The sequence below is a fragment of the Micropterus salmoides genome, unplaced genomic scaffold (genome assembly GCF_014851395.1).
Source record: "Micropterus salmoides isolate LMB-PRFRI ecotype aquatic unplaced genomic scaffold, ASM1485139v1 Ms_hic_scaffold_8, whole genome shotgun sequence".
Taxonomy (NCBI): Eukaryota; Metazoa; Chordata; class Actinopteri; order Centrarchiformes; family Centrarchidae; genus Micropterus; species Micropterus salmoides.
This window is the reverse complement of record NW_024044570.1, coordinates 37,034,620-37,047,233: the sequence shown is the minus strand read 5'-3', so window position 1 is coordinate 37,047,233 and position 12,614 is coordinate 37,034,620. Positions and strand designations below refer to the sequence as shown.

Below are 12,614 nucleotides of genomic sequence, written 5' to 3'. Positions count from 1 at the left end.
TGGCATATCTTAAAGCTTGATATTTTTGACATGTAATCATCAATACATACAAATTGTTCTGTCGATATCTAACAAACAGTTTATCAATGTTTTTTGTGAACATTTCTTGTAATCCAGAGCAGAATAAGATGCATAAGAACAATTTCAGTAGTGTTTTTTTTCTCCCCCAAAAGCCAAACTGATGTTTATACATAGTGTTGTTTATAGTTAAATGATGAGAAATGCATTAGATTGTAGCTAGTATATGTATCAAGTTGTTTACACTACACCAGGACACACTGTTTTAATTATATTCTTTTATTATATAGAGAAGGTTTTTATTACAGTGTTACACCCAGTGTTTCATTTTACCATGGTATGTTCTCTCCACGGTAGTCCTTGAATCCTCCATGGTCTTTATCTGTGAGATTGGAGAGAACAGCCAGCAGTCCAGAAACACTCTCCTCTACTGTCAAGTCAGCCTGAAACACAGAAACACGTGCTCATAGGAAGACTTTGATAAGTGATAAGCCACAAATAACACTAACTCAGTCTCACATTCACACCCAATAGCTATTTAACAAGATTCAGTCTGACACTGCATTCATTTTGCGTCAGGGAAGGATTTTATTTAGCCAGAACATATTAGTGGTATCCAGATGCCCTGACATCATCTGTCAACACTGACGCTGTCCACTTAGCATCAGTTACGTTAAAAGAGACAGCAGTTACTACTGAAAACTGTTGATGCTGGTAAAATGAGAGGCAACACATGACAAGTTCTCTTGATCTTGGGGAAAAACTGCTGAGTCATGCACAGTTGGTCATTTCATTAGCAAGGAAAAAAAATAATTAAACATTAGTAATAATGACAAACAAAATATTGATGAGTGATGACTCCCAACAAAACAAAGAGGGCACAAGCAGGAGACAAACAGGATAAAAATAATATAATCAAATCTCATAGATAGAGAGATAGAGTCCTGCTCAGGGACACATTGGTGGATGTCAGGGTGGGATTCAAACCCAGGTCTCCCACACCGAAGGCATGCTTCTTATCCACTGTACCATCACCACTCCAGGATGTGATACAACAATACAGAGACCAACTCATCAACCAGCAGCCCTACAGCATCTCTTGTGGTTCACAAACTCCACAGCTTTTCTTTAGCATTGTTCTGCTGCTCCCACACTGCGTTAGCTGCTGTTCCATGGAACAAATTAAAGATTACTGGGATAACACAAGGCAGAACAGATGTTTTGTGAGAGGAGCAGGACTTTCACAGTATCTAATATGATAACTAGATAGCTAGCACAGCAAGCTAGCATATTACCAAGCCCATTTAGCCATGCTGTCTTCATTAGCCTGTGTTGCTAATGCTGCATCATACATTCTCTGACAAACAAATAAGCCAACTGTTTGCCAACAACATCTTCAGCCTGCAAGTACCCCAAAAATCTGCTAATGCACCTTCAAGTGTGGAAATGACAGAATACTTACATCAGGCCCTCCCATGTCAGTCTTGACCCAGCCAGGGTGTAGGGACATACAAAGGATTCCATCTGACCCCAAATCAGTAGCTAGACACCTTGTCACCATGTTCAGAGCTGCCTATGATAGTTAGAAAGCAAAGTTTTGGTAAGCAAAAAAGAGAACCTTACCTCCTATTCTATGGATTTCAAATGCAGACACAAATGAAAAGCACCACTTTATTCACAAAACTCAATTCTGCTTGATTATTTTGTGTACCAAAATTCTGTGCGCTGACCTTGGAGGTGCGGTAGGAGTAGTTCTTAAAGATGGCACCTTCCCCCCAGTTCTGTGTGATGGAGCCGAGAATGGAGGACATGTTGATAACAGCTGCTCTGTGGAGCCCCATCCCGGTCGACTGAGCTGCAGCAGTCTGCAGCAGCGGCAAGAAGGCCTGGATGCAAGAGCAACAGGCAGAAATGATCAGCCAAGAAGAACACAGAAGAGACAGAACAGCGACGCCAAGAGCAGAAAGCCATGGCAAAAAAACAAAAAAAACAAACAAATCAAGCCTACAAAGAAACAGTTCAAAGAGCAAGATGAAAGCAGGAGATAATCTGGATAAAGATCAAAGTAGGCTACTGGAGAGTTTTTCATGTGTACTAACTTTGATAGACAGTGTTGTTAAACTGTTCGGGCTATTTAAGTCATAAATAGAGAAGATGGAATCAAAAGATCATTTTCTAAGGGGGCCTGTGGTGTAGCCTTTCAAAGAAATGTGCTGTAAATACACACACTGAACAAGTAATGTTAAGTAACAGGTGTACCTAATAAAGTGGCCGGTGAGTGTATCTACACATACATACGCATTTACACTCACCAGCCAATGTATTAGCTACGCCGTGTTAGTACCGGGTTGGACCCCCTTTTGCCTTCAGAACTGCCTTAATTCTTCACAGCATACTTTCAACAAGGTGTTGGAAACATTCCTCAAAGTTCAGTGAACTCATTGTCATGTTCAAGAAACCAGTTTGAGATGATTTGAGCTTTGTGACGTGGTGCATTATCCTGCTGGAAGCAGCCATCAGAAGATGGTACACTGTGGTCATAAAGGGATGGACATGGTCAGCAACAATACTCAGGCAGGCTGTCACGTTTAAGCAATGCTCAGCTGGTACTAAGGGGCCCAAAGTGTCGTAGAAAATATCCCCCACACCATTACACCACCAGCAGCAGGCTGAACAATACAAGGTACAACGATACAAGGCAGGATGGATCCATGCTTTCATGTTGTTTATATCAAATTCTGACCCTATCATCTGAATGTTGCAGCTGAAATCAAGACTCATCAGACCAGGCAACATTTTTCCAATCTTCTGTTGTCCATTTTTGGTGAGCCTGTGAGAATTGTAGCCTCAGTTTCCTGTTCTTGGCTGACAGGAGTGGCAGGTATTCTGCATACCTTGGTTGTAACGAGTGGATATTTGAGTTACTGTTGCCTCTATGTCATCTTTAACCAGTCTCTGCTCTGACACCAACAAGGCATTTTTCCTGGATATTTTCTCTTTTTCGGACCATTCTCTGTAAACCCTAGAGAGGGCATGCAATTATAAAAATGGTGAACAGAAATAAACTATAATCAGTGGATATAATAAGTATTTGTAATGCACTTTATATTTAAACAAATCCCAGATTGCTACATGAAACTGTCTCCATAATAAAAGCTAATGGGGAAAATCACACATCATGGAAAGAAATCTAATAAATAAAGAAAGTTGATTGTGGTCCTTTTGTTGCTCAGACTAGACAGTGAATCATAAAACACATCAAATATAAAAACTTGTGATCACTCCAATATGAAACTACAGTGATGTTCTGATGTATCAGATCAGTCCGATCAGCTGCAGCATCCAATCAATAGCGGATATCCAATAAGGGGGCCAGTAAAAGACTTCCGTGAGGCTGCTCTCTGTAGAGATGATTAAAAAGGAGGTCCCACCAGATGGCAGTGTTGTGTCACCTGAGTTGTCTGTCTCAATGCCTGAACCCACATCTGTGGTTTGCAGGCTTCCCTTCATCATGCAGACAATGCACACTAGTTTAAGAGTACAGAGTAAAGACTTCTGGTGTTTAAAATAAATTTGGTGATTATGTCAATGAACTATAACACAATGATTAATTAGAGCATTGTCTGTGTGATGTGTTATTTTGAAGGGACAGCAAATTTACACACAAACTTGGATATTATATTCATTCATTCCACACAGACTGATATATTTCAAATGTTTATTTCATTTAATTGTGATGATTAAAACTGACAACTAATGAAAATCACAAATCCAGTATCTCCGAAAATTAGAATATTACTTAAGACCAATACAAAAAAGGATTTTTAGAAAATGTTGGCCAACTGAAAAGTATGAACATGAAAAGTATGAGCATGTACAGCACTCAATACTTAGTTGGGGCTCCTTTTGCCTGAATTACTGCAGCAATGCGGCATGGCATGGAGTCGATCAGTCTGTGGCACTGCTCAGGTGTTATGAGAGCCCAGGTTGCTCTGATAGTGGCCTTCAGCTCTTCTGCATTGTTGGGTCTGGCGTATCGCATCTTCCTCTTACCATGGTCTTTAAACCAGGTACTGGTAGCTTTGGCACTGTGTGCAGGTGCCAAGTCCTGTTGGAAAATGAAATCTGCATCTCCATAAAGTTGGTCAGCAGCAGGAAGCATGAAGTGCTCTAAAACTTCCTGGTAGACGGCTGCGTTGACCTTGGACCTCAGAAAACACAGTGGACCAACACCAGCAGATGACATGGCACCCCAAACCATCACTGACTGTGGAAACTTTACACTGGACTTCAAGCAACGTGGATTCCGTGCCTCTCCTCTCTTCCTCCAGACTCTGGGACCTTGATTTCCAAAGGAAATGCAAAATTTACTTTCATCAGAGAACATAACTTTGGATCACTCAGCAGCAGTCCAGTCCTTTTTGTCTTTAGCCCAGGCGAGACGCTTCTGACGCTGTGTCTTGTTCAAGAGTGGCTTGACACAAGGAATGCGACAGCTGAAACCCATGTCTTGCATACGTCTGTGCGTGGTGGTTCTTGAAGCACTGACTCCAGCTGCAGTCCACTCTTTGTGAATCTCCCCCACATTTTTGAATGGGTTTTGTTTCACAATCCTCTCCAGGGTGCGGTTATCCCTATTGCTTATACACTTTTTTCTACCACATCTTTTCCTTCCCTTCGCCTCTCTATTAATGTGCTTGGACACAGAGCTCTATGAACAGCCATCCTCTTTAGCAATGACCTTTTGTGTCTTGCCCTCCTTTTGCAAGGTGTCAATGGTCGTCTTTTGGACAGCTGTCAAGTCAGCAGTCTTCCCCATGATTGTGTAGCCTACAGAACTAGACTGAGAGACCATTTAAAGGCCTTTGCAGGTGTTTTGGGTTAATTAGCTGATTAGAGTGTGGCACCAGGTGTCTTCAATATTGAACCTTTACACAATATTCTAATTTTCTGAACACTTGAAATACTGTATATCAGTCTGTGTGGAATGAATGTATACATTATACAAGTTTCACTTTTTGAATGGAATTACTGAAATAAATCAACTTTTTGATGATATTCTATTTTTTTAAATTTTTTTTATTTATTTATTTTTTTAAAACCTGTCCTGCCCAGCAGCCTGGTATAGAGTATAATGACCTGGATACCATATTGTGCCAGACAGATTTTACTTCAACAAGAGAGTATTAAAATACTCCTTTGTCTGTTTTATTATTTATTTAATTATGTATTGATTTGTCACCGGGCCAGACGGGGGGGCAGACACAGGGATGGGGGGTCACAAACAGACAGCACAGAGAAAGGACAACACCTGTAAGAGAAGGGGGAAAGGGGGATGGAAGGTGAGGACAACAGGGAAAAGCTGTGGGAAACACCAATTGCAGAAAGCAACGAAACCTGCAATAGAACAGAGAGGTGGGCTTGGGGAGGAGAAAAACAACAACAAACAAACACAAACAAAAACAAACAATAAAAATAATAATAATAGTAAAAGACAACCAGCCGAACAGCAGCAGACAACTAAGAGAAAAATGAAAACAAGAAACAGTCACACACACTAAATAAGCAACACAACACAGCCACGAGAGCTGGAATAATAATTAATTTAAATAAGTAACTGAAAGAAAAGCATCAGGAATAATTCTACCAGGGACAACCTAAGTTTGTTTGTGTCTATGTGTGAGACTGTGTGCGTCTGTGTGCGTGTGGGTGAATGTGTCTGTATGTGTGTGTGTGTGTACATGTGTGTGCGCATAAGCCTGTTAAAGAATGTAGTTGTTAGTGAGAGTGGGACGCCACGACTGTAACAGGCAGGCAAGAACCCCAGTAGCCAATAGGGGTGGGAGAAAGCCCATGGGCCATGCACCCCAGAGACTCCCGAAGGATATTCTGATATTCTAATTATATGACCAACACCTGTAAGTCCTTGTTCTGTGCAAAAAAGTTAAATATAACATACCAGGGTTTCTACACATTTTCCATTTCAAAATCCCAGACTTTTCCAGACATCTGCATAGTAGCTGCCAAACCTTTGTTACTGCTTGTATTAATGGATAATGCTGTCCATTAACCTTATTCTAGGCCTTACGAGCCTAGAATGCCTTAGTTCTTATTATTACTTAGTAGTTTAATGTTTATTATGGTGCAATGTAATATCGCTAATAATTGTATGGATATAAAGTACAGAATGTAGTGCTTGCTAGTTAATTTAAGCCATTAGCCTTAATGAAGAAGAGAGGAATTCTGTAGCTTAGAAATACAGTATATGTTTAGATGATTTAGCAGGATGTCTTATTATTGGAGTAGTGAGCTAGGATGATTAGATATTCCATAGCTCTGACTAACCAAATCTAACTGACATCAATATTGTGAACACAATAAAAAACGAGAACACTTCTGACTCTTCAAATGTTTGTTTTTTTCTGGTTAAGTTCATAAAACTTTCAACGTACCGACAAATGTCGGCCTACCTTTGTGACGAACAGTGGTGCAACACTGTTGACCTGGAAGGTCTCCATCATGGCCTCTGGGGTAACAGTGTTTATGTCTGTAAGGAGTCCGATGGCAGCGTTATTGATCAGACAGTTCAGTCCGTTATTCCTTACAATGGACTGGACCTCCTCCACGGCTGAGCGGATACTCTGCTGGCTGTCCACGTCTGGTGAAATGACAGGAAACTTTAATATAAACAGGACATTCTTCATAGTTCTCAACCACATAAAATTTTTTAGTTAATGGTCTATCAATGACTGACACTACCCTGACAACAGATGTTACATGATAGCCGTGCAGTCACGTGTATGAGTGGAGCAGAGATGTTTCTTTCTTTTCTTTTAGCCCAGACAGTCTAAAAAATTAATTAGATAGATCATTTTGGCAGAACTGTACTAGGTCCATTCAGGCAACAAGGAGCCAATTAACTGAGATGAGTGCAAGCAGCAGAGGAACTCACTATTTAATCAGTGATTATAAATTAAAACTACTTATGTTGCAATAGAATATACAAAGCTGCAGTCATTTAAATACAGATAGTAAAATAACACATTGTATGCAAGTTGTATACTGTATCCATGTAATATCTTATGAGCAGACTCACCTAATGTCACAATATGAACCCCTGGATAGGTTTTGGAGAGCTCTTGCAGATCCTAAATTATCAAGGAAATTGAGTGAGTAGAAATCATTGAGGAAGTTTATTCATAAATGTATAGTAATGATCACCTTTGAATGCACAATTGAGTTCCACTGTAATGTTTACTTAGTAAGCCAATGTCAAAATGTGCAAGTTTCAGCTGTCCTGATGACCATGTCCTGGATGTATGATCGGCCCATGCCATTTGCAGCCCAGTAGGCAAGTATCAGTGTCCTGAATCGGGTTCGAGCAGCCACCGGTAACCAGTGCAGGGTGCAGAGGAGCAGTGTAGCGTAGGGGAACTTGGGTAGGTTGAAGACCTGCATTCTGGATGAACTGCAGAGGTGGGATGGCACATGCAGCCACCAGGAGCTTTGAAGTAGTCTAGGCGTGTTCCTTATAAAAATGTTCTTAGATTTATATTTGTGCTTCTTATAATTGATTCTTAAAGAGGTGGTATTCTGCTCATTTTCAGGTTCAAACTTGTATTTAGGAGTTGTACCAGAACAGGTTTACATGGCTTCATTTTCAAAAAACACCATATTTTTATTTCAATATTGTGATTGTGATTAAATATGTGATTATTTTTTATTAAATGACAATAAACTAGTGGACGTCAAGCAGGAGAATCCACATGTGAGGTGTGTCTCACTCTCTTCTGTAGTGCCGCTGGCTACGCACTCCAAATATGACATCCAGACTTTTGTCAAATGAGAATATAAAAGTTTTCTCTGTCCCAGGGCTGCCACATTCCCTAAAACCTGTAGACCGTCAGCCCTCCCACCCCGCCTGCTTTTAACCTGATGGTTTGATCTCTGTCTGTCATCTCGCCACGGTTGGTTGCATGGTTGGTTGCATGGTTGGTTGCATGGTTGGTTGCATGGTTGGTTGCATGGTTGGTTGCATGGTTGGTTGCATGGTTGGTTGCAACACACACGTTCCACGACCTTTAGTCAGTGCGTGAGTGTGCGTGGCTGAGCAGAGTGGAGAAAACATGCACAGGAGAACGAGAGAAAGAGAAACGGCAGAGCTGAGCACAGAAGAAAAAGTCAGAAGGACTAAATGAAGTGTCACTAAATGCTGTAAAAATTACAGATATTACAGAAGTTAAATGTTTATGAATTTTATTAGAAAAACATAATTTGTTCATCTTTGCTCATTGATTATATTGCATAGAATTTTTTCTACTCTGTATTGCGGTTTTTACTGCTGTTGTAAATAAATATTTAAACAGTGTTTCTGATGCCAGGTTTTTTCTGTTTAGTTTATATCTTCAATTATCCTTCTAATACGAAGCCGTAAGCAGCCATCTATTCAAATATTTTTTTTACTCCATTTTCCGTGATAACAAGATAATTACTCATGATCTTGAGATAACAAACCATAGCTGAATACAGGGGTCGGCAGGTGCGTTTGTTTAGGAGAATTTCAAAAATATTTTAGTGTCACTGGTTAGCTCAGTTGGTAGAGCAAAAAACTTGTAATACAAGGATTGCATGTTTGCTTTCTTCTTTAGTGTGTTTTTTGTTATCCTCTTCAACAAAGTTGTTATGAAAGGATTCAGGGGAATCCAATCACACATTTCCCAATGGCTATTTCAAAGGTTCCGAAATACCCGTCAGAAACTGTGTAACTTTAAATGGATTCCCCTGAATGAGAAGCGCAGGAAATTCCTCTGCCTGGGAATGATGGGTATTTGAAAAGTCCATAGGTTGATGGACGTGGACCAATCGCCCGGACGCACAAAGTCCAGCACGTGCTTTATTGTGAGCATGTGAAACAGTGTCTTCATAAGAAATTTGTTGAAGAGAAAAGATAAAATAGAAAGAAATAAGCCTTCAGTGAGGGTTGAACACACAACCCTTAGACCATGAGTCCAGTGTTCTACCAACTGAGCTAACCAGTGATACTGGAAAACACTGAAAATACCATTAAGAAACATTCCCACTACTATTGAGATCACAAGAAAATTGTCCCATCATCACGGGGAAACAACTTTCATTATCTCGAAATAATTATCACAGGAAAACGAAGAAAATCAATTGAATCAAAGGCCGCTTAGGGCTTCCATTTTCTACAACCACGCACCAGTTTTATTATATGCAATAAGAAGCTACTTTTTATGTCTTTATCTTTATGGACTAGCCTACATGTTTTCAGAAAAACAGAGCTTTACACAAACATTTGGCTAGTGAAAATGCTATGCGTCTAGTAACTTTGGAAAACCATTAGTCACAGTGACTGGTGAGCAAAAAAGCCCTGGTTGTGCACTTTCAGAAACGTCATCAAGCTCTCTCTTCCAAAGCAGTTTCTTGGGTTTCAATGGATTTTGATTGTGAAAAAATTTCTTAAATAAACCCACGTAAATATTTTATATGCAATTTGATTACAGGCATGATTAATAGATTACCCACTGCAGGCATAATACAGGCAAGGGCAGCGTGTGCGGTTAGGTGCTTGGGTGTGATGTTGCAGCCTTGCAAAGTGAGGCTTGCCAAACAATACTACTAGAGTGTTAATCTCATAAATGTATGACTATAATGTCCGAGAATACTCGAGTTTTTATTTACTTTTATTATATTTTACCATATTAATCTTGGAGTTTTTCCTCAGATTACATCCCTCCTGTGTTTTTAAACCTGTAAGGGCCCCAATTCGCAGTTATAGCTTTACAATCATATTCCAAATGAAAGAAGAGTCCCTAAGACAAAATAGAGAATATAGAACAAGAGCAGGAATGACTGTCCTGCCAGCGTGATCCCCGGCTTTGATGACCGCCTTGGTGTGTTAGATAACCTTTTACACTCATTAAGTCCTGACACCATCATCGTGCATTATTCTGCGATAAAATACAAGCAATTACTAAAAAACTAAATTCTAGCTGCTGTGCATGCCTTTCGCACGCGCACATGCTGCAATCTACCAAATCAACTAATCAGTCTTTTTCGCCATTGGAGTCCCTTTTAACACCAATCTAGTCAGTCAGTTTGGACAACCCGGACGAACAGGTTAAACTTTGTTCCTGGTCCTCAGGGATCCGTAAAGAACAGTGATACAATTTAGAAAAACAAGTGCACTCATTTGCAACAGGACAACAGCGGCAGCCACTTTGCAGCTCGGTGTTTCGATCTTGAGTCTGGCGAAGTGTGCAACAGACAAAACAACTAATGTCAGGACTCGTGTGCACTGATGTGAAAACCAAAGTTAGGTAACGTTAAGTTAGAGGTTTATTTACCACAGATCCAGTCGGATTGCGGGCTGTCGCTATGATTGTAGCGGGTCTGTTGCTGCTTTTAGCCAGCTCTTTCACCAGCTGTAATCCTATTCCTCTGCTGGACCCCGTTATCAACACGGATTTCCCGAAACTCGCACTCATGTTCAGACTGTTTCACTGCGGAGTCGTCAGTCCGCGTTACCTCCGCACCGTAAACCAAACTACACTGTTCTTGAAGATCAACGTCAGCACGCTGGGTTGGTTCATGCTGCCTTTAATGCTGCTCGTAAATCTGAACACACTCTCTTTTAAAGCAGTGCTGCCCTTAGGTTTTGTGAGAAACGTTTTTGTCTGAAACAGCTCTGATTGAAACACTTTTATTCAGTCCATTTGTTAAAAGACATACCTTTCATTAAGGTGAATAGTTAGTTATTCAAAGAACATTAGAAATGCTACTATATGAAATACAATGATAGCCAACAATGCAAAACAACAAGGCCACAGTAAAACAGAAAAGGATAAAAGTACTGTAGCGTCCCCCATTTAAAGACTTAGCCCAGCCCATAAAACTTCATATCTTCACATAATAATTGACTCCAGGCCTGCCCACAAAAATGACTGGGCCCCTGAAAAGGTCCAGTTAATGGGCCCTCCCTAAATCTGCTTCACTCATGTCAACGCATGCTGTGCTCTCTCTCTATCTCCTACATAAACACAGACATGGGCTGCTGCATGCGGCACACTTTTGATGTTCGGATGTTGGGTACAACAAACATTACTCATACCATTTTCAGGAGAGGGGGTTTTCATTATGAAACAGGCTATATTTTACTAAAGAAACATTAAATAAATTGTAATTTTTTGTAATGTAATGGTGAGTATTTTGATTCAAAATAAAATTTGGTTTGTTTGTTGATCATTAGTGCTGCTGGACTGAGATTTTATGACCTTGTAACTGATTATTTATTTCCATCTTAAATGTGCAATTGTACTACTGCCTGCCTTGGCCAGGACACTCTTGGAAAAAGAGATTTTCTGGTTTAATAAAGGTATAATAAAACAATTTAAAATCTAAAATGCAGAGCAGCTCTCAGGGTTGCTTTCAGATATGTTTCTCCTGTAGATCAACTTTTAATATCATCACTGCTGAATCAACACACACGCAGACGTGACTGATTGAGGTAAACTATTTAAATGTGCATGTGGCACCTTTTTACGTCATCAATAAAAAATTCAATCATTTTAATTCAGTTAGAAACTCCTGGACTTTAATAGCTCCTGTGTTTCAGCAGGTTTTCTGCTCACGTTCAAAGTTCTGCACATTCAGAATCTAACTGGGTTCTCTGACGTTTCCAGAATAAAGGATATTTTGAGAGGTCAAACAGGATAAATCATCATAAACTTTGCAATTAATCTGTGGTCCATCTGCGTGCCGCACCGTGTGGAAGTGATCCATGGTAGTGTGTGGATTTAATTCTTGCATGTTTTGTTGTGCAGGATCACAGCCCTTATGTGTTCACATGAGGAAAGTTCAAGATAGGCTATCAGAGTAAAAATGGACTGTCTATTGCATCAGACCAGGCAACTTATTATATATATATTATAAAATATTCCTGCAAAAGCTGATTATCTGTAATTTAGCTGTTTTCCTTTTTCAAGATCACTTTAAAGTATCACTTTTGCTGCCCAGCCAATTTTTGTTGCCTGTGCTTTTTATTATGGACATGTAGCCAACCAAACCAGGCTGCCAAGACAATCTGATTATTCCTGAAACATCTAAATAATGTTCACAATGCAAAGAATTTTTGTGGCTTCAGCTAGAAGTAACAGCAGCACAAAAGAAGAAGCTGCACCGGCATCGAGCAACTTTATTTTCCTCCCTCAACATTTCTATCGGCAACATTTTGTGACTGGTCTCTTAGTAAACCGCCTCCTATATGAGCCAGCTCCGAAATCGCCTGAGCCAGGAAGGCAATGCCAAATAAAACTTTACATTAGGAAAGAGGGGGACCAAACATAGATCAGGTGATTAACCTCACCACAAATCCACAAGTTAATTTCAGCGCCTCTGATAAAGTGCAGCTCACAGCTTCAGGTGGAGCAGAGAGGACAGACACAGAGCTACAGCTGGATCATCTTATTCTCCGCTAATGTGCAGCAGAATAAATAATAACAATAATCTCTCGCTCACTCCCGCGCATGTAACGTTAGTTAAACCTGTAAAGTTCAATTTTCAGCCTTTTGTTGTTT

General features: G+C 40.1%; 1 protein-coding gene across 1 annotated transcript; it reads right to left on the bottom strand.

Annotated features, from left to right (window-relative positions):
- Nucleotides 1–278: 278 nt before the first annotated feature.
- On the bottom strand, nt 279–10,594 carry zgc:110339 (uncharacterized protein LOC550490 homolog). The gene is made up of 6 exons (XM_038706109.1): nt 10,386–10,594; nt 7,115–7,166; nt 6,489–6,676; nt 1,749–1,904; nt 1,481–1,591; nt 279–461 (listed from the first exon to the last, which is right to left on the bottom strand). Exons 1-6 carry the CDS (start codon nt 10,524–10,526, stop codon nt 348–350), a joined length of 762 nt encoding a protein of 253 aa, XP_038562037.1. The 5' UTR covers nt 10,527–10,594; the 3' UTR covers nt 279–347.
- Nucleotides 10,595–12,614: the final 2,020 nt, after the last annotated feature.